This window comes from Nomascus leucogenys, chromosome 18 (genome assembly GCF_006542625.1).
Source record: "Nomascus leucogenys isolate Asia chromosome 18, Asia_NLE_v1, whole genome shotgun sequence".
Taxonomy (NCBI): Eukaryota; Metazoa; Chordata; class Mammalia; order Primates; family Hylobatidae; genus Nomascus; species Nomascus leucogenys.
Genome location: NC_044398.1, coordinates 3,256,226 through 3,278,367, shown reverse-complemented (window position 1 = coordinate 3,278,367; position 22,142 = coordinate 3,256,226). Strand labels below are relative to the sequence as shown.

General features: G+C 36.0%; 1 protein-coding gene across 4 annotated transcripts in view; it reads left to right on the top strand.

Annotated features, from left to right (window-relative positions):
• The window catches only part of DOP1A (DOP1 leucine zipper like protein A), a 105,396-nt gene that overhangs the window by 23,484 nt on the left and 59,770 nt on the right, over positions 1-22,142 (top strand). For all 4 annotated transcript variants that reach the window (XM_030799097.1, XM_030799098.1, XM_012497037.2 and 1 more), the window contains exons 2-6: positions 8,475-8,567; positions 8,669-8,859; positions 12,485-12,666; positions 20,720-20,890; positions 21,930-22,119. In XM_030799097.1, the coding sequence (XP_030654957.1) occupies positions 8,722-8,859; positions 12,485-12,666; positions 20,720-20,890; positions 21,930-22,119 (681 nt within the window). In that variant the 5' untranslated portion in view covers positions 8,475-8,567; positions 8,669-8,721. The remainder of the gene's footprint in view (positions 1-8,474; positions 8,568-8,668; positions 8,860-12,484; positions 12,667-20,719; positions 20,891-21,929; positions 22,120-22,142) is intronic.

Genomic DNA, 22,142 nt, shown 5'->3' with positions numbered 1-22,142 from the left:
GCACATACCTGAAGTTTCCTAGAGTGTATACCATTTGAAAGTTCGAGACAACAGTAAGGGCCTGGGAGATTGGATCAGATTAGGGAAGTACAGAGCATCAGGTTTATAATGAGTGACAATAACCTATTTGTGAAATACCTAGTAAGTGTTGTCTTCCATCCTTTTTTTTTTTTTTTTTTTTGAGATCGAGTCTCACTCTGTCCCCAGGCTGGAGTGCAGTGGCACGAGCGATCTCGGCTCACTGCAACCTCCAACTCCGTCTTTCAAGCGATTCTTCTGCCTCAGCCTCCCCAGTAGCTGGGATTACAGGCATGCACCACCACACCCAGCTAATTTTTGTATTTTTAGTAGAGACAGGTTTCACCATGTTGGCCAGGATGGTCTTGATCTCCTGACTTCATGATCCGCCCACCTCACCCTCCCAAAATGCTGGGATTACAGGTATGAGCCACCATGCCCGGCCTCCATCCATATTTTTAACACTCAAGGGAAGTTTCCAGCTTTCTAGAGTGACTGGCTTTATGAATTGACTAAATAAATGATTCCTGAAGATTATTTAGTGGCAGTGCCAACATTGAAACCTAAAACTGTTGACCAAAATGAAATAGATTATTAATGGTTACATTTGTTAGATGGTAACAATTACTGAATGGTAATTTTTCGTTAGAAAAGTTTGGAAAGAGCATCTACTTATACAGCTTTTTTTCTAATGTTCTCTTTCATAATCAACAGCAGGGTTTTTTGCCCCACTGCATGGTGCTTACAATAATTCATTAATTTATATTCTTGGGATGTGCTAGAAACACTTAGTCCCCAGATAGATCTTTAGAATTGAGTAATAATGAATCTTTCTCTTTTCAGCCCTACCCCTGCCTTTCGTGGCAAAGGAAGGAGAGAAAGATAAAATGCAGCTAGTGATAAGCAGACTAGCCAAAGTATCTTTGTGTTGTTATTCTGAAGTGAGGTCTACTCACTTTTTATCACCATTTAAACAGAACTTTTAAAAATTGAGATGGTATGATGCAATATTTCATTTCTTATTTAAATTTTAGCTTTTTACGCTATAAAGTGTAAAAACAAATCTGTACTACCTACTAATTTTTTCATAGGGCATAACTTGCCCAGAGAAATCTATAGCTTTTATCTTTTTTCATAAACAGCTTTTTTGCGTAATTTTTATATTTGATATATGTTATATTTATGAGACAAAACATGACACTAAATTATGTTTCATGACAATTCAGGTCCAATTTATCTGAGTTGTAACTTTGAAAGTATTGCAACTAAATTGTCCAGTGGACTAAAGATCAAGTCAGAGAAACTACGATTAACAGCCCCTAAAAGAAAGATTACAAATGCAACTTTGATTTACTTGCATCACTTTAAACAAGCTAGAATTTTTATTTTTATTTTTTAAGTTTCCTGGTTATATTAAATAAATAGTTGATTATTGTATCTCCTGGAAAGTAGCAGGTTATTGAGAGGAGGGAGTTAGTTTCAAACAAAACAGCTCATTTGACAGAGATGATGTAAATGTTTGATATAATGTTTAAGATGATGGAAATGTTCTGTATCTTGACTGTACTGAAGAATCTTGATTGTGGTGATGGTTTTATGGGTGCATGCATTAGTCAGAACTCATCAAATATGTGTATTAAATATATACAGTTTAACAAAGCCATAAAACATGTTTGGCAATACTACATTTTAACTAATTTTCACAAGACAATTCAAGACAGGTTAGTGAGTCCTCAGTTTTCCAGTTTGCTGCCAAGAAATTCAGAGCCACATCTGATGCTTAACTGTAACTTACTACCCCTCATAGTTAACATTCTTGCTTCCCAGTGTTGTTTTGATTTCATAGGAAATAATGACGACAACTGTTTCTTGAGCATTTTCTATGTGCTGGGCACTCTGATAACTTTAGTATGTTACTTATTTAATTTTGACAACCGTTCAAGTATAAGTGTTTTCATCTCCTTTAATGAATAAGGAAAACTGGTTTGACAAAATTAAGCATGTTGCCCAAGGTCATACAGCTGCTAAGTAAGTATTAGAGCTAGGATTTGGATTTAGGTCATCTTGACTTTAACCCCTGTTCTTGGAGGCCCTACCCTCTACTGCCTGTCTTTTCATCGCCTGGGGTTTCTGTGAAACACTACTCTGTTATTGAGTACGTGTATTTATTTTGTGTTTATTCTGGAGAAGAGGCATTGTGTAAAGTTTGATACACTATGGGGATATGTTATATTTGCATTATGATCTAAGTCAGTGGTGTTTAAAGTGTGTTATTCACAAACTTTGCTAAGAGACATGATGAAATAAGCACAGAGATAGAAGTAAACATTTAGAAACTTTTATAGCAATTTAATATTACTGCAACAACTAACATGATTTTATATTTTAGAAGAGTATTGGTCAGTGATGGGTTGGGTGGAAATACTGATCTTTCACTACAGATAGTTTGAGAAGTATTGACCTAAGCCATTATAAAAATATGGGGGAAAATACCTGAGAACTGCAATTTGTGTGTATATATTGGATGAAAGGCTTAAAATGGTGTATCTTTACACTTCTTTTCTGATATATAATGAGTAATTTTATTTGCATTAAAGTCATTATGGAATTACAACTAAATTTTTAGTCCTAGGATTTGACTGTTGTATTAGTCTTCACGCTGCTGAAAAAGACATACCTGAGACTGGGCAATTTACAGAAGAAAGAAGTTTAATCGGACTTACAGTTCCACATGGCTGGGGAAGCCTTACAATCATGGGGAAGGCAAGGAGGAGCAAGTCACGTCTTAATGGATGGCAGCAGGCAAAGGAAAAAAAAAAAAAAAGCTTGTGCAGGAAAACTCCCCCTTGTAATACCATCAGATCTCACCCACCACCATGAGGACACCATGAGAAAGACCTGCCCCCATGATCCAGTTACCTCCCACCAGGTCCCTCCCACAGCACATGGGAATTCAAGATGAGATTTGGGTGGGGACACAGCCAAACCATATCAACCATCTTGTCACATGAAAAGTAATACTGCAGCTCTGCTAATGAAACTTCTGCAAAATGTCCCTTCTCATTTTTCAGCAATTTAAGATTTTGCTTTTAATATTCTGTGTTTTATGTGTTTGATATAAACATATATCAAACCAACGAGCTATATGAAGTCTTTTTAATCATATTTAAATATTTAGGAATTTATTGCCTAAAAAAATGTAAGAAAGTTCAAATTAATTACCTGACCAAACTTTTTAGCTGTAGATGCATACAAGAGTTATAAACCTTACAAACATAGCTGGTCATTATTAATTGACTTTTTTATAGCAAATAAGATTATCTGAAGGATGTGTATGTTGAGATAATATTGCTTAAAAATTATATTATTAGGCTGATAAATGACCCCTATTTTCATTAATAGAAATTACTACTAAATTGCTTGGCAGGTTAATCTTCCTCATGCACTGAATATTATATATCTTCAAAATGAATGGTATTTTATATCTTATTCTGAAAATCTTGCTAAGGAAAGAAAAAAAAATGTTTCTGCTAATAAAATTTATGCATGTGTTTTACTCCGTCTACCACAAGTACATTCTTACATTCATTGATTGGAATTTAGTTACTTTATACGAATTTTATGTGCTCTCAGAAAATCCAGTCAAGTTGATATTTTCCCTGAGTTTAATTTGGTTTTGCTATCTTTCTGATTTCTGAGAAACAGAACTAGAAATGTTTTAGGTTGTGTTCACTCTAACCTTCATTCCATATATGTCACTGTTAGTATTTAACTGTTTTATTAGCTATCAAAGTTTATGGCTTTACTTGTTTTAGTGTGCTAGTCTTTTGTATCTGACATACATACAGGTATTGCTTTGTGTGTATGCTGTGTATGTGTGTTTATGGTTAAATCTAGTATTTAAAAGTTTTAGAAACCATAGATTGATAATGAAATAGCTTGTATCGTTTTTAATTTATTACCAGTCTTTAACTATTATGTTTAAACACTTTGATCATTAGTCCAACTGTAGCCTCACTATTGTAAGTTATGTGTTGTCCAGCATAGAGACATGTATAAAATATAGTTCCTGCTCTCAAAGAACTTTCCTGGTAGGAAAATTGCATAGCAAATCCTTATATAAAACAAAAATTAATTTGATGTGCAAGGTTAAGATGATTTTGATTCACATATTTAAGTTCATATTTATTGTGAATTCTTCAGAGTAATTCAAAATACTGCTTTATGTTTGATTTGCTGCTCTGAGTCCAAAGCATGAAGGGACAGTAGTGTCCCTCCCACCCCCCACCATATTCACCGGGGATATGTTCTAAGACCCCCCCCAATGGATGCCTGAAACTGCAGATAGTACCAAACTCTAAATTCTGGTTTTTTTCTATACATGTATACCAGTGATAAAGGTTAATTTACAAATTAGGCATAGTACTCTTGCGCTTTACAGCTATTATTAAGTAAAATAAGGGCACAAGCACTGTGCTGCCACAACAGTCAGTCTATAACTCACACAGCTACTAAGTGATTAATGGGCAGTTATCATCTATAGCATGGATACACTGTACAAAGGGAGGGTTCACTTTGTTCTGCGAGAGATTTTGTCATGTTACTCAGAATGCTATGCAATTTAAAACTTATGAATTATTTCTGGAATTTTTCATGTAATATTTCCAGACTGTGGTTGACTGAGGTTAACTGAAACCCCACAGACAGCGAAAATGTGGATGGGGGTGGGGAAGAAGTACTGTGTGACTGTGTTTTTTCCCCCACATAAACTTTACATTATTTTAAGTCCCTTAGCATCAAATATCAAGTTTTAAAGAGAAAAATAGATTAACTATCTTATTTTGTTCTTTACTCTCGCTGTCCCAATTGGGAATGAAAGTATCATGAGATCAGGGATGTTCTCTCTAGTCAGCACCTAAACGTAGTGCTTGGCGCATGGTATGCTGAAGTAAAAACATTTCATGTCAAATGAAATCACATTTAAGGTGACTGCTCTCTCCAAAGATAGGCTTTGGGACTTGTTTTCATTTTTGTGGATAAAATAATTGAAGTAGAGAATTGGGGAACTCGTATTGCCTCTCTTTGGTACAACCTTAACCAAGGAAATTTTGATTTTATAAATCAATAGATTTGTAGCTTTTTTCAATACAAACAGATTTTATTCATTAGCTATATTCTCTAGTGATTTTTAACCTTTTTGTTAAAAAACTATTGTTTGAGAATATTATGAAAGAAGTAGACTCTCCCCAATAAAATGTAAGACATGTAAATTTCACATGTAATTTAAGGTGATTCATATATTTTGAGTATGCAGTTCACCTATTTAAAATATGTAATATGGGCTGGGCGTGGTGGCTCACGCCTGTAATGCCAGCACTTTGGGAGGCCAACACAGGCGGTTGACGAGGTCAGGAGTTCAAGACCAGCCTGGCCAGCATGGTGAAACCCCATCTCTACTAAAAATACAAAAATTAGCCAGGCGTGGTGCCAGGCACCTGTAATCCCAGCTACTCGGGAGGCTGAAGCAGGAGAATCGCTTGAGCCCAGGAGGCGGAGATTGCAGTGAGCTGAGATGGCACCACTGCACTCCAGCACTCCAACCTGGGTGACAGAGTGAGACTCCGTCTCAAAAACAAACAAAATATATATATATATAAAATATGATGGTATTAAGTATATTCAGAATTGTGAAACCATCACTACAATCAATTTTAAAACATTTTTGTCATCCCAGAAAGAAACCCTATATTCATTTTGAGTTCATTCTCCATTTCCCACCAATTCCTCTTTTCCTTTTCTCCCCCCACTCTAATCAACCACTAATTTACTTTGTCTTTATAGATTTTTCTATTCCTGACATTTCATATAAATGGAATCATATATTATGTGGTCTTATGTCAATGGCTTCTTTCACTTATAATGTTTTCAAGGTTCATGCATGTTATAGTTTGTATCACTATTTCATCCTTTTTTATGACCAAATAATGTTCCATGGTATTTTAGTTATTTGTGTGTCAGTTGATAAATATTTGGGTGATTTCTTCTATTGGCTATTGTGAATAATGCATCTGTGAGCATTCACACAAGTTTTTGAGTGGACATATATTTTCATTTCTCATGTGTCTACACCATACCTAGGAGTGGAATTTCTGGCTTATAGTAATTCTTTGTTGAACCTTGGAGAACTACTACCAGACTGTTTTCCAAAGGAGCTACGCCAATTTATGTTCCTGCAGCAGTGTATGAGGGTTCCAGTTATTACATACCATGCTTATTATCATCTATCTTTTTTATTATAACCATCCTAGTAGTCGTGAAATATTCTTGTGGTTTTGATTTGTTTCCCTGATGATTAATTATGTGGAGTGTCATTTTACGTACTTATTGACCATTTGTACATCTTCCTTTTAGAAAAGTCCATTCACGTCTGTTGCCCACTTTTGAATTATTTGTCTTTTTATTATTGGCTTGGAAGAGTTTTTTATTATCTAGTTTAAGTCTCATCAGATATATGGAGGATATATTTTGTCCTATTCTCTCAGTTGTCTTTTCACTTTCTGGATGTTATCCTTTGCAACACGAAAGTTTTACTTCTGATGAAGTCCAATTTATTTTTTCTTTTGTTGCTTGTGTTTTTGGTTTTTAATTTTATTTTATTTTATTTATTTTTTTGAGATGGAATCTCACTCTGTTGCCCAGGCTGGAGTGCAGTGGCGTGATCTTGGCTCACTGCAGCCTCAGACTGCCGGGTTCAAGTGATAGTCCTGCCTCAGCCTCCCGAGTAGCTGGGATTACAGGCATGAGCCACCACACCTGGCTGATTTTTGTATCTTTAGTAGGGACGAGGTTTCACCATGTTGGCCAGCCTGGTCTTGAACTTCTGACCTCAAGCGATCCATCTGCCTCGGCCTCCCGAAGTGCTAGGATTACAGGCGTGAGCCACCGTGCCTGGCTTTCAGTTTTATTTCTAAGAAGACTTTGCCTAGCCACAGGTCACAAAAATTTAATCCTATATTTTTTTCTGAGTGTTTTATAGTTCTAGCTGTTACATTTAGATCTCTGATCTATTTTAAAGTAACTTTTGTGTAGATGTGAAGGAGTAAACTTTGTTCTTTTGCACATGGGATATTTAGTTATCCCAAACTACTTGTTGGGAAGACTATTCTTACCTTAGTTGAATTGTGTTAGCATCCCCTAAGGCCCACTCTTAGACCTTCCTGTAGGTCCATGCACCCAGCTCTAGAGAAAGGTACCAAGTTAGTTAGAAGTCAGTTAGGATACCAGAAAAATTAAAGGGGAGCCACATTGGTTTTTAAGTGGAACCTTAATTAAATTATTCCTGTTACCCTAGATTATGTATTGCTGTGTAACAAATTACCCCTGAACTCAGTGGCCTGTAACAAAATCTTCTGTGGGTCTTGAATTTGAGAGACTTAGCTCATGTATTCCTGGCTTCGGGTCACTCATGAAGTTATAGTCAGGATGCCAGTTGGGGCCACAGTCAAATTAAGGCTTGGCTGAGGATGGAGGATCTGCTTCTAAGGTGGCTCACTCACATGGCTGTACAGAAAGCTTCAGCTCCTTGTCACGAGACCTGCCTTCTCCATAGGGCTCCTTGAAAGTGTCTTGATGATGTGGCAGCTAGCTCCCCCCAGAACTAATGATGAGAGAGTAAAGAGGAAACCAAAGTGCTTTTATGACCTGTTGGCCGTTACACATTGTCTCTTCTACCCTATTCTTTTCATTAGAAATGAGTCACAAAGTTGACCCTAAGGTGCTGGGGGATTGGGAACCAGTTTTTCAAAGAAATATCAAAGAATTTATGGATTTGTTTTTTTGCTTTAATAGAGACAGAGTCTTGCTCTGTCACCCAGGCATATTTCATTGCAGCCTTGAACTCTTGGGCTCAAGCTATCCTCTCACTTCAGCCTCTTGAGTAGCTGGGACTACAGGTGCCACCCTGCCTGGCTAATTTTTATTTTTATTTTTTTTAGAGACAGGATCTCACTGTGTTGCCAATGCTGGTCTTGAAACCTTGACCTTAGGCCATACTCCATCCTCAAGCCTCCCAAGTAGCTGGGATTACAGGTGTGAGCCACTGTACTCAGCTGTGGACATACTTTAAACCACTACTTGTTCTTGTCAGTTTTATTAAAAGTAAAGTCTTAATTCCAAACAGCTAATGGGCCTTCATACTAGATGCTCACTTACAACTTAATAAAATGATCTCTGAATCATTCATTTGTTTTTCTTTCTTCCCCTGTGTTCTTGATTCTTCCAATCTAACCAGACTTAATGTATTTTAGGATCAAAACAAAGTAGAGGAGCATATATATATCAGAAATGTTACATAAACAAATATGACAGAGAAATAACATTCTAAATTGAAATAAGTATAAGAAAATTTTCTATGCTTTTCCTTACTAAATTTTCACAGTCATTTTTCCAATTCCTAGGAAGGAACACACAAGTAGTTATCTTTCAGGCTGTCTTTGAATACTTCCATGACCCTGAACACTAGCTGAGGAGAGTTTCAACCACTGCTAACAGTAAGAAACATTTTCAAGTTAGTCATTACCTTTGTAGTAAGATCATATGAATCCATTTTGATACTTTGTAATCCTGGTTCCTCCTGCGAACTTTTTTGTAGGTAATGACTTTACATGAGTTTGGAACTGGTCTCTAGTGGGAAGTTGTGGGAGGATGAACACAGAAGAGCTGGAGTTATTGAGTGACTCCAAATACAGAAACTATGTAGCAGCAATTGACAAAGCACTAAAGAATTTTGAATACTCCAGTGAATGGGCAGATTTGATATCAGCACTTGGAAAACTTAATAAGGTATGTCTGTATTATCCATTTCATAAAAGAAGTAAAAATTAGAAATCTGTGTTTGTACTTGTTAGATTTCTCGAAATCTTGAAGTAAGAATGCAAAAACATAAATGAACCTTAGGTTACTCTTGGTAGTGCTATTTTTCTTCATGAGTTGCATGCCTGTGTAGTCAAGCATATTGTTAAGGCTTTGGAAGTTTTAATTCAAAGAAATAACAGTGCTTGAAAAATATAGTTATCACCATGATTATCAGCTATAAAAACAGAAGAGAAGGAAGCAAATATGCTAACTATGAGGGCTAGTAAATTTCTGTAATGGAGCATCAGATATGGTGCTGGAATTCCTGGCAGCAAAATGAAAACCTACAAATGGAAAGCAGTAATTCCTGTGTTCTTTCCAAATGATGTATAGCAACAAGGAAACATTTTCTATCCTGGCAAGCTGTAGTTATAATTTGGTACTTTTTACAAAGGCAAGTATATACCAGCAGTTGCTTATGCCTTGCAGCTTGTCCTTGAGTAATTCTTCTTGACATGTCTGGTTTTTATTCAGTTATTGTTGTGGCATCATTGATCAACTTCTGGCTCTTCATTTTGACCTTTTTATTTTTTAAACATCAATTTTTTTTCACCGCATACCCATAGTTAAGGTTTTTAAAAAAATTGTTATTGAATGGGAGTGTTTCTAAATATTAAAGGGGTTAGATAGGAAAGGAGTGGCCTTTCAATAACTATTTTATTTTATTTTATGTTATTTTATGTTGTTATTTTATTTTGTGATTTTATTTTATGTTTTGTTTTGTTTTGTTTTGTTTTAATTTTATTTTATTAATTTGAGACAAGATCTTACTCTTTCACCCAGGCTGGAGTCCAGTGGCATGATCATAGCTCATTGCAGACTCCTGGGCTCAAGGGATCCTCCCACCTCAGCTTTCTGAGTAGGTGGGACTGCAGGCATGCCACCATGCCTGGCTAGTTATTTTTATTTTTTTAGAGATAGGATCTCGCTATGTTGACCAGGGTGGTCTTGAACGCTTGGCCTCAAGTGATCCTCCCACCTCAGCCTCCCAAAGTGCTGGGATTACAGGCATTAGCCACTACACCCAGCCTATCAAATAGCTTAACATACAAATTAGGAAAGAAGCTTGTCTTAAAATACATACTAAAATGTGTGGGGAAAAAAAATACAGATCGTTTTTCCTCTGCTCTCACACCACGACAATCAATGCAGAAGACTTCTATAACCCTAAAGCAAGTGGTTATTTCTCCCTTACCAGCAAGCAAGCAGTTCTACAGTGGATACCAGCTGGATGTGCTGCAGTTCAATTTGGACACTGTCTACCTGGAGATAGTATCAGATCCCACAGGTTGAGGGCTGAGCCTCATAAGACTGTCCTCCTGTTTTGATGCCAATAACAAGCCCTAGTTTGTTTTACCTGTGCTTCTGATGAACTGGCTATAAAGTTCCACAATCCTTTCTTTAGCTTTAATTTGCTGGAGCGGCTCACAGAGCTTAGGGTACTGGTTCATTAGAAAGGACATTACAAAGGGTACAAGTGAAGAGATGCACAGTGTGAGGTATGGGTGAAGGGATGTAGAACTTTCATGCCCTCCTCAGCAGTGCCGCCCTCCTCAGCAGTGCCGCCCTCCTCAGGAGTGCCGCCCTCCAGGAACCTCCACATGTGTTCAGCTGGCCTGGACACTCTCTCATCATCCTTTTGGGCCTTTTGAGACTTCATTGGATAGGCATGATTGAAGCATGGACAGCTGTGTAGAAATGTGATAGGACAGAAAAGATATGATGTAATACTAGCAGACTAAGTGGGGGAACCCAGCAAGGCCCATCGGTCAGATTTTTCTTGGCCTCTCTGTACAGCATTCCTTCCTTCAGGGTATGGGGCAGGACCCCTTCTGAAATGGGGGTCTTTGACCTACAATGAGACCAAGTAGTCCAGAGAATTTTGTTACGGCCAGCTCCAAGACAGGGGAAGATTCCTTCCTTAGGGAGAAAAAGGAGATGAGAAGAGGGCAGGAAAAAGTCAGAGAGAAATTGTTTTCCAAGGCCTGCTTCTGAGGCCCAAAGTTCCCCAATATTATAATAAGGGCTGTGGGAGTTATGAGCCAGGAACCATGGATGAAAACCTACAGACACACTCTCACTCACAGTACCACACCAGGATGCTAGTTTTCAACCTGATATGACAGATAATCACTTTGATATCATAAAAAGAAAAGTTATCATTTTCAGTATGTCAAGGATTTGTCTTAAAATTTGATTCAGAAGCTTCTCTTTGACATGTTAGAACTTCTAACATTTATCATTTGAAGTTCAAATAATTCTTTATTTCTTTACAACATCCACAAGAAATTCCACGTAAAAGTACAAGTTTACTTAAAGGTAGTTAGGTTCTTTTTTTTTCTAAAGAGTTCTGAAGAGTCTGTTTCTGAAGATATACTGGGAACTCTTTTTAAAGGCAAGTCATTAAATGATGGAAATTCATTTGCCTAATTAGGTACATAATTAGTTTTTTAGATTAATCAATATTCATGAAAATAGATTTCATGGTATCTAGGTAACTCAAAGAAGAATACCCAAGTTGTTGATGAAACTTAGCCAAAATTGTGATGGAACAAGGCAAGGATTACATATGTGTGTGTGTGTGTGTATGTGTGTATGTATACATATATATACATAGATATACACACACACACTCATATATATATGCGTTTTTACATATATATACTCTTATACTGTTTTTGATGGTCATTTCATAGATTATGGCAAAAAAAACACAATTACTTTTGCACTAACCTAATATTTCAACCTCAGTTTATTCTGTAAAATAAGACTTTGTATATTTCTTCTAAATTCCAGTTCTAACATAGTCTGTATTCATTCTGAGTCTTCACTTTGTGACATTCTATCAATACTTGATTTACTGACTTCTAGGTTCAAACTAAAGGATTACATTTATTATAAGATCTTCTTTACTTAACTAATCTCCTTTGAGTGGTTGGTAAGATAGGATCTCTGTACAGAAATTCTGCCCTGACCATTATTTCTAAGGAAATGTTATGGTTGAATAAATAAAACAAAAAGTTGTTTTGTCCAGTTAGAAAAATCAGTTTATAAAAACAAATGGGCAATGATAATCTCATGTAGATTTTCTTATAAGCATTAGAATTACTTGCTATAATTTGATATACTAGGACAATGGTTGTACCTCTTCCAAGTACTGTAAATATCTATTGTGAGGCCAGACTTTATTTCAAAGTAGCAAAAATAGATTGAAGGCTGTAACATTCCAGCTGTTTTCTCACATCAAATATTAAAAATTTACCAAAAAAAGTCTAAAATGCCTCTCTTCTCCATAAATTTGTTTTGGAAAATATCATTTTTCATGAAAAATGTTATTCTGTTAACAGGTAATGAGTTTATTTTTTAAACAAATTAATAAAGTTTGTAACATTTCCTCAGTTTTAATTTTAAATAATGGTATATATAGGCAAATGTAGCTAACAAAACACAAAGACCTACAATGATCATTTTTTATAATACTATGCTAGAAAATGGAAGTAAAATGAATGCAATATTTTGTTTTTCTCAACTACATTAAAATGCTTTCTTCAAGGTTTTACAAAATAATGCAAAGTACCAAGTAGTACCCAAAAAGCTGACCATAGGCAAACGCCTAGCTCAATGTCTACATCCAGCATTACCAGGTGGAGTTCATCGGAAGGCACTTGAAACATATGAAATTATCTTCAAAATAATTGGACCTAAGCGACTTGCCAAAGATCTTTTTTTATATAGGTAAGAATAATTTTACTCTCTCTATATACAAATAATATAAAGAAAATGTATTGCTAAACTATTTTATACTTTCTGCACTAAAAACTAAAAATTGAAAATTCCTTAATGATTAGAAGTTTTCAGATATCAATCTTTGTTTTGTTTTGTTTCAGACGGAGTCTTGCTCCGTCACCCAGGCTGGAGTGCAGTGGCCCAATCTCGGCTCACTGCAAGCTCCGCCTCCCAGGTTAATGCCATTCTCCTGCCTCAGCCTCCTCAGCAGCTGGGACTACAGGAGCCCGCCACCACACCCGACTAATTTTTTTGTATTTTTAGTAGAGACGGGGTTTCACCATGTTAGCCAGGATGGTCTCGATCTCCTGACCTCGTGCTCCGCCCACCTCTGCCTCCCAAAGTGCTGGGATTACAGGCGTAAGCCACCATGCCTGGCCTCAGATATCAATCTTAAATATTTGAGTTAAGTGATTCAGAAAAATATAGAACAGTCTTTAATGTCTTTTTGGTTTTTATTCTTAGATATCATTTATTAAAAGTTGTCATTCAAAGTTGTTGAGACTGTAGTACATTCTACCTTTTTAAGCTTGAAAACTGGCCTGAGAAAAAAATAGGATACCTCGATCTCTCAGCAACGTTCAACATCGTTGACTCTTCTCCACTTGAAACAGTCTTTTCCTCTGGCTTTCATTGTACCACACTTTCCTGTTCAGTTACTCTTTCTCAGTCTCCTTTACCAGTCTTTCCTCCTTTACCCAAACTCCACAGAGTTTCTTAGGGCTCATTTAGTGCAGCACCTTCCTATATTTTCACTTTATAATCTCTCCTTAGGCAAACTTAGCCATACCCATGATTTATTTTTTATTTTAAATTTTATTGTATACATTTAAGATACACAACATGATGTGAGATACCTACAGATAATAAAACAATTACTATAGATAAACAAATTAACATAGGCATCATCTTACATAGTTATCTATTTTTTGTGTATGTGGTAGGAGCAGTTAAAATCTGTTCATTTAGTAAAAATCCCAAATAAAATATTATTAATTATAGCCTTCTTGTTGCACATTAGATCTCTATATTTGTTCATCTGACATTTCCCATTTCCTCCTGCCCCTGGTAACAACTGTTTTATCTTCTATATGCTGACTCCCAGCTGGACATTTCCAGTGCTGGCAGCAGCTTTAAACTCCTGCTTGCATGACATCTCCATATAGATCTTTAAAGGCAACTAAAGTTCAACCTGTTTAAAACTAAACTTTCCTCTTCTCCTATTGAACTGACCTTCCTGCAATGTACTATATTAAAGCTCAATAAATGGTATCACCATCTATCCATTTATATAACCCTCAAATCCGAGAGTTACACTTGTTACCTTGTTATCCCCACCCACATTTTCCCACCTCCAGTGTACACAGTCTGTTGTTCAGAATTATGTCTCATGGTGGTTAAGAGAAGAGATGGTAGAGTCAAACTAGCTCTGTGATCTGGGGCCATCGTCCTCACCTGTTTGTGTTTGTGTCCTCACTTGCACAACAGAAATAAGATTATCAACCTCATAGGGTGGTTAATAGAATTGAAAGAGTTCATACATGTAAAATGCAATGGGCAACTTATAGTAACTTCTTAATACATGTTAGCTACTATTCTGATATATATCTCAAATACATCTACTTCCCTGAACCTTCACTGGCAGCATGCAGTCTAAGTAAACATCATCTCTAGCTCAGGCTTTGTCACTGGTCTCTAACATTCATCCACCATCTGTTCTTATCCTCTTCTATCCTGTTCTCCACATAGTACCAGTGTAATCTTTTTAATATATTAAATAATGTTACTGTCTTGCTAAAAAGCTCTATTGACTTCTCAGCACACTTCAGAAAAATTAAGAAAAAGGCTTTAACATGGCTTTGAATACTTTACTTCCTGAAGTACTCTGACCCTGGCTCTGTCAGTGACCTCAACTCTTAATAAACTAAAACTCTTAATAAACTAAAACTAAACTATTATTCTTTCCCCCCCCAGTTTATTCCACTCAGGTCCACAGGTCTCTTTGCTTATTATTCCTCATTTCTTTGCTATTCTCTTGCCCTGTAATTCTCAAATCCAGGTCTCTGATCAGATATCAGCTCCTCAGAAGACTTGCTTAATTACCATCTGAAATGGCCCTTCTTCCACATTTTTATCCCTAGTATTCTGTTCTATCGTGATATGTTTTTAGGTAGGTTTTTTTATTATTATTATTATTTATCCTGTTGGTATTTGTTGGACTTTAAAAAATCTGTGAATTGGATAAAAAGGAATGAAATAATGGCCTTTACAGTAACCTGAATGGAATTGGAGACCATTATTCTAAATGAAGTAACTCAGGAATGGAAAAACAAACGTCGTATGTTCTCACTTGTAAGTGAGAGCTAAGCTATGAGGATGCAAAAGCATAGAATGATACAGTGGACTTCTGGGTGTAACGGGGTGAGTGGTAATAGACTACACTTTGGGTACAGTGTACACTGCTTGGGTGATGGGTGCACCAAAATCTCAGAAATCGCCACTAAAGAACTCATTCATGTAACCAAACGCCACCTTTTCCCCAAAAAACCATTAAAAATTTTTTTTAATCTATGAATTGATGCCTTTCACCAATTTTGGAAAATTTTCAACCACGATCTTTTGAGATTGCCTTCACCACATCTGTTCTCTCCCTACTTATTAGGTCTTCCCACTATGGCTTCTCCATCTCTTAACCATTTTTCATATTTTCCAACTTTTTATCCTTCTATGCTTCATTCTCAGGAATTTCTTCTGACCTAGTTTCCAGGTCACTAATTCTGTCTGCCTCTCCTTTTTTTAACCACTCAACTTTTCTTTTAAACTGTTGATATAATTTACGTTCAATAAAATGAACAGATCATAAATGTTCAATGTGATGAGTTTTGACAAATTTAGTCAATTTCGTAGCCACCGTACAAAATAAGATATAAAACGTTCTTGTCAACCCAGCAAGTTCCCTCCTACCCCCTTCTAGTGAAAACCCCTACTATCCAACTATATGTATTTCCCTCATTCTGCAGCTTAACTTTTAAAACTTTCTAAATGGTATCTTTGAAGAACCAAAAGTTCTTTATGCTCTCTTTTGAAGAAAGTTTTTTTTAGTTTAATGAAGTCTGATTTATCAACCTTTTATTAAGTAGTCCTTTTTGCTTCTTATTTAGGAAATCTTTGCTTGGTATATTGCTGCTAGAATGTAGAAATACGAAGGTGTTTTTCTGTATTGACATTGTATTCAGAAACTTTGTCAAGTTCACTTGTTCTTTCTAATAGCTTTTGGAATTTTGAGATATAGTCACACTATCTGTGAATGGTGAGTTTTCTTTTCCGATTTTAATAATTTCATATCTTTTTTTGCCTTATTGTATTGACTAGGGTCTATAGTAAAGTGTTAAAGAGAGTAGGGGCAAGTATATCTTTGTCTTATTTCTCACTTCAGGTAGAAAATGTTAAATATTTTTGAAGGTTGAATCAACCCTTCATTTCTGGAATATATCCAGTTAGCTCATGATTTAGAATCCTTTTTGTATCACTGGATTTACTTTGGGTTTTTTTTTGTTTTGTTTTGTTTTTTGGTGTTGTTTTTTTTTTAAGTTTTCCATCTTTGTTTAGTAGAGAATGGCTATGATTTTACATTTTTATCTAATTTTGGTTTCAGGTTTATGCTAACTTTCAAATTCTTCTCTTATTCTGTGCTCTGGAACAGTTTTCATAACATTGGTATAATTATTTAGAAGGTTTTATCTGAAATTTATCTTTGTGGGAAGATTTGTAATTACAGATTAATTTCTTTAGTAGTTATGGGACTATTCAAATATATTTATGTCAGTTTTAGTAAGTTTTTTCTCTCGAAATTTGTCTATTTTTACTAAATTTTTAGATGCATTGGCCTAAAGTTTTATCTTTGTAACATGTAGGATCTATAGTGATGTCTCCTCTTTCACTCTTGATATTGGTGACTCAAGCCATCCTTTTTTTTTAATTGATCAGTCTTATCAGGAGTTTATCAATTTTGTTAGTCTTTTTAAAAAGCAACTTTTATTTGTTGATCCTTTCTACTGTATATGTGTTTACTTTCTCATTTTTGCTCAGATAAGCCTTCTCTGACCACCCTATTTAGAACCTGCCTCTGCTCCACTCTCCTTGTTATTCTCCTGTAACTTTTTCTCCTCTGCTGTAACAGAGGAGATATCAATCTTTGTTTGTATGTATGTGTTAAGACATACAATAACCAAGCAATTAAAATATATACATATATACTCTCCAAAAAATAAGCTTTATGAGGTTAGAGAGCTGGGATTTCTTACTGTGATTAAGTGCTCTATTCTCAGTATCCTGAAGAACTGACAGTAGAACCTTAATAAATATTTGTTTAATGAATAAAGAAACGCTATTTGTTATACTCAATTCTTTGATATTTTAAAATATTATTAAAGAGAAATGAGCAAGGAAATATTATTAAGGAGAAATAAATATGGATGTCTTTGTTTTTTTTTTTTTTTGAGACAGTTTCACTCTGTCACCTAAGCTGGAGTGCAGTGGCACAGTCTTGGCCCACTGCAACCTCCGCCTCCCAGGTTCAAGCAATTCTCCTTCCTCAGCCTCCCAAGTAGCTGGGATTACAGGCACATGCCACTATACCCAGCTAATTTTTGTATTTTTAGTAGAGACGGGGTTTCACTATGTTGGCCAGGCTGGTCTTGAACTCCTGACTTCATGATCCACCTGCCTCGGCCTCCCAAAGTGCTGAGATTACAGGCGTGAGCCACTGTGCCCAGTCGAGCATGGATGTCTTAAAGATAGTATGTAAGACCAGTAAAGGTATTTTTGATAGTAATAGATAATACATTTCAAGAATGATGTTAAGAAAACTGAGCATTGCTGAATCAGTGTTGCAGGTAATTATCTAATAATTGGTAGATTTTCCTTTCTCAAGGCAAGATTTACATAATTCATGGCTGCTACTTTCTAACTCTTAACAGAAAGTTGAAGCAACACAGTTGTTCTTCAGTTGTAGTATACCTATTTTTATCATTAGTATGTTACGTAAAATTAAATCTAGAATACTATTTCTAAATATGGCAGATATTCTTGTACACATACACACACGTTATGGAGTAAATGATATCATTATACTTTTTTGAAGTATAAGTATTTTAAAAACTAAAGTTTATATTAAATGTAGATATGTTTATTTTTAATTAATGATTTTTTCATCTCAAGTTTTATTGTTTAACATAATTAAATACAAATACTTTTAAAGTTCTATAACCTAAATGTGATACAGTGCACAAAGATGTTATTAAGAAGGCTAGAAGTGGAGTTTGAATGCCTTAAAATGTTTAGATGGGTATGTAAAGTGAGCTTTTGGTAATGTAAATCTGGATTGCAGACTAGACAGATACTGTAGAGCAGTCAGCATTTAGGTGGCAGTTGAAGCCAAGAGAATAATTGAAATTACCTATGTACATTGTAAATAACAAGGAGGAAAAAAGGAATGAGGTCATTTTAAGAGTATTTAGGAGTCTCAGTATTTAAATATCAGGTGGGGGAAAGTAGCCAGTGAAAAAGAGTCAGAGATAGAAAATGTACCAGGAGGCCGGGCTCAGTGGCTCACGCCTGTAATCCTAGCACTTTGGGAGGCCGAGGTGGGTGGATTACCTGAGGTCAGGAGTTCAAGACCAGACTGTCCAACATGGCGAAACCTCATCTTAACTAAAAATACAAAAATTAGCCGGGTGTGGTGGTGAGTGCCTGTAATACCCAGCTACTGGGGAGGCTGAGGCATGAGAATCACTTGAGTCTGGGAGGTGGAGGTTGCAGTGAGCCGATTGCACCACTGTGCTTCAGCATGGGCAACAGAGTGAGAGTCCGTCTAAAAAAAAAAAAAAGAAAAGAAAGGAAAATGTACCAGGTGACAAAGCAATCCTGCAAATCAAAAGGGAAGAGCGCTTCAAGAGAATGCTCTGGTTAATAGTATCACATGTTAAAATAGGATAAGGTCTGAAGATAGAGCGTTGGATCTGGCAATTGGTAGACACTGGTGACCAAAATGAGAACTGTTTCAGTGGAGGAGGTAGAAGTATCGTGATTGATTAATGATGGAAGATAATAAATAGAAATTCATAAAAATATATATTTTAACAATTGATAGAGGATGGTAGCTTTAAGCCAGAAGGTTAGTTAGAATAAAGATTTTGGGGTTTGGTTGTTGCCGTTATTTTTTTCTCATTTTAGAATTATGAGGAAATATGTGAGTACATTTGTATTAAAAAGCAAAGATGTCAGTTCAGGAAGAAAAATTACAGAAAAGAAAAAAGATAATGGATGAAGCAGGTCCCTGGACAGGCGGGTCATGGCCCTGGGGCACATGGAAAAAAAGGAAGCCTGGAAGAGACTGAGAGACTATGACTGTATCTTTAGATCAATCAGTACCTAAAATGGGAGACAGAAAAGTAGAAAACTAAAGCCATTCTTTCTTGATGATTCCTGTTTTTCATAAACTAGGAGCAAGAGAGATTCCTAATTCATTTGTTCATCACTTGCTAAGTACAGGACATGGTGCTTGAAACTTAGGATACAGAAATAAAAATACAGTCATGGTCCTTTGTTTTCTGATATTTACAGTCTATTGGAAAAGACAGACATTAAGCAGTTCAAATGAAGAATGATAAGTGTTTTAGTGAGTAAATATTGGGTACTATGAGAACATCAAATAGGGGGCCTAACCTAGTCTAATTAGGAGATAGTCTCCCTAAGGAAATGGCTTCTTAGGCTGAGGCCTGAAAATTTGGGAATTCCCCAGACGAGGAGGGTATAAGTAAGAGAGTGGGAATTGTATCTGTCAGAGCAGCATATGGAAAGGTATGGGCACTAAAAGAAGCATAGAACGTTCTGAAAGGAACTAGAAAGGAATTCTTCAGTATAGCTGGAGCAGAGGGTACAGGAGTAAAATTGGTGAGTATATATGGATTGTACAGAGGTATGTAATAGCCATTTCTTAAAAGATGTTAAAGGCCACATTGGCCATGGGAAATCAGTGAAAGGTTTTACTGAGAGCTGCTTCAGGGCAATAATGAACCAATACATGTTAAAACATGAAGAGCAAAATATGATAGGAGCTGCTTCTAGGTAGCTATCTGGTGGAGATACAATTTGTTATATTCAAAAAATATCTAGGAGAGTGACTTGGAGAGAGAACTTGATGACCTTGATAACTGATTGCAGGTTAGCGTAGAAAATTATTATTATTATTATTATTATTATTATTATTATTATTATTATTATTATTATTTGGGTCCAGGCTCTCACTCTGTCACCCTGGCTGGAGTACAGTGTCATGATCACAGGTCATTGCAGCCTCTACCTCCCAGGTTCAAGCAGTCCTCTACTCTCAGCCTCCCAAGTAGCTGGGACTACAGGCACATGCCACTGTGCCCAGCTAATTTTTATTTTTTGTAGAGATGGGGTCTCACTATTCCTGGGCTGATCTTAAACTCCTGGGCCTAAGCAGTCCTCCCACCTTAGCCTTCCAAAGTGCTTGGATTACAGGCATGAGCCAACTTACTCAGCCAGGTTAGAGTAGAAGATTTTTAAAGCTACTCATGAGGCTGAGGCAGGAGGATTGCATGAGTCAAGGATCAGTCCTAGATTTATAGCATTTGGTCAGCCAGATAGATAGCGATGCCATATTTTGAGATGACAATTATTACAGGGAAGGCACATGTTTTGCTGGGGCACATCTGGGGAGAATTCTGTTTTGGAATTGTGAAATATGAGGACTTTGTGAAACAGCTAGGTAGCTATTGGGTTTATAAGTATAAAACCCAGGTGAGAGAACTGGTCTGGTTTAATGGATGTAGTCATTAATATACAGGTATCATTTTAAGCCAATCAGTATAACTTTTTCATCAGAAATAAATATTTATACATATAATTGCATATGAATTAATATTGTATAGTTATTTTGCTTCCCTCTCCTCCTTTGTCTTTATTTGTTTAATAGTTCTGGATTATTTCCTCTTCTTGCAAATGCTGCCATGTCTGTGAAACCAACATTGCTCAGTTTATATGAGATATATTATCTGCCTTTGGGTAAAACACTGAAACCTGGTCTACAGGGATTGCTTACTGGTATTCTTCCTGGCTTAGAGGAAGGATCAGAGTACTATGAGAGGTAAGATCATATTTGGTGCAGTTATGTAATTGAAGTCATGGATTTGTCAGCAAGCATATTTAGGTCAAATATGTTTTAACATCACAAATGAATTATTCTAGACAGTTCAGTATATCACATGAATATTTCTATAGCAATGAAACATTATTATAGTTTATCTAGTCTATGTATCATACCGAAAATATAGCTAGTGATAAAAGCATAGACTTCGGAGTTGGATGTACTGAGTTGAAATCTTGCCTATACAGACACTGAGCTTAGGGAAGTTTTCTTAATGTCTGAACTTTATTCAGTTTCCTCATCTTTAAAACAAACATAATACCTATTTATTTGTATCATTCTAATAACAAATCACCTAGTCCTTAGCCAAGCACATATAAGTCACTCAAGAAAATTGTGACCCGTAATTTAAAATAATAGGACATTTAGATTAGTGATAAGAATGGAAGATTAGTCCATGCACTAACAATTTTTAAGTTGCTAATGGGAGAAAATAGCTTAGTACCAGTACAGTGCTGTTTCACTAGCTGTTGACATGGTACTCTTGATATCTAACTGTTCAAATAAAGTTGTTTGATCTGTTTGGACCCTATTATTATTTTCGGGGAGTTAATAATTGTAGGCAATGCATGATGGCATTAAGTATCTCTAATATCTCATTACTAATATTCTTATTAAGAAACTAAAATGTATATGGTATTTTATTACTGAGAGTACTTTAACAACCTAGTGAGGTGGATAGGTCTTGTGGTGGAGTGTTTTGTTGTTGTTCTCTTCATTTTACAGATGAGGAGACTGAACTTAAGAACCATGAAGTGACTTCCTCAACATATACAGCTAGTAAATGGTGGAGCCAGGACTTAAATTCAGTCCTCTGACTCTAAAGTATATTCTTCTTCCAGTCTATCACACTTGTTTCCAGGGTGGAACATATGAATATAGTATGGATGTTTGCATACATTTTTGGAAAAGAATGATTTATATTTTAAAATATGAAACTAAATATTTCCCGTCTTAAACCACTTTATTTATACCTCAGAACAAATACGTTGTTGGAAAAGGTTGCTGCTGCTGTGGACCAGTCAGCATTCTACAGTGCCCTGTGGGGTAGTCTTCTCACCAGTCCTGCTGTGCGTTTACCTGGAATCACGTATGTTCTTGCCCATTTAAACAGGAAGCTTTCTATGGAAGATCAACTTTATATAATTGGCAGTGATATTGAGCTAATGGTAGGTCTAAAAATATGGTTGCT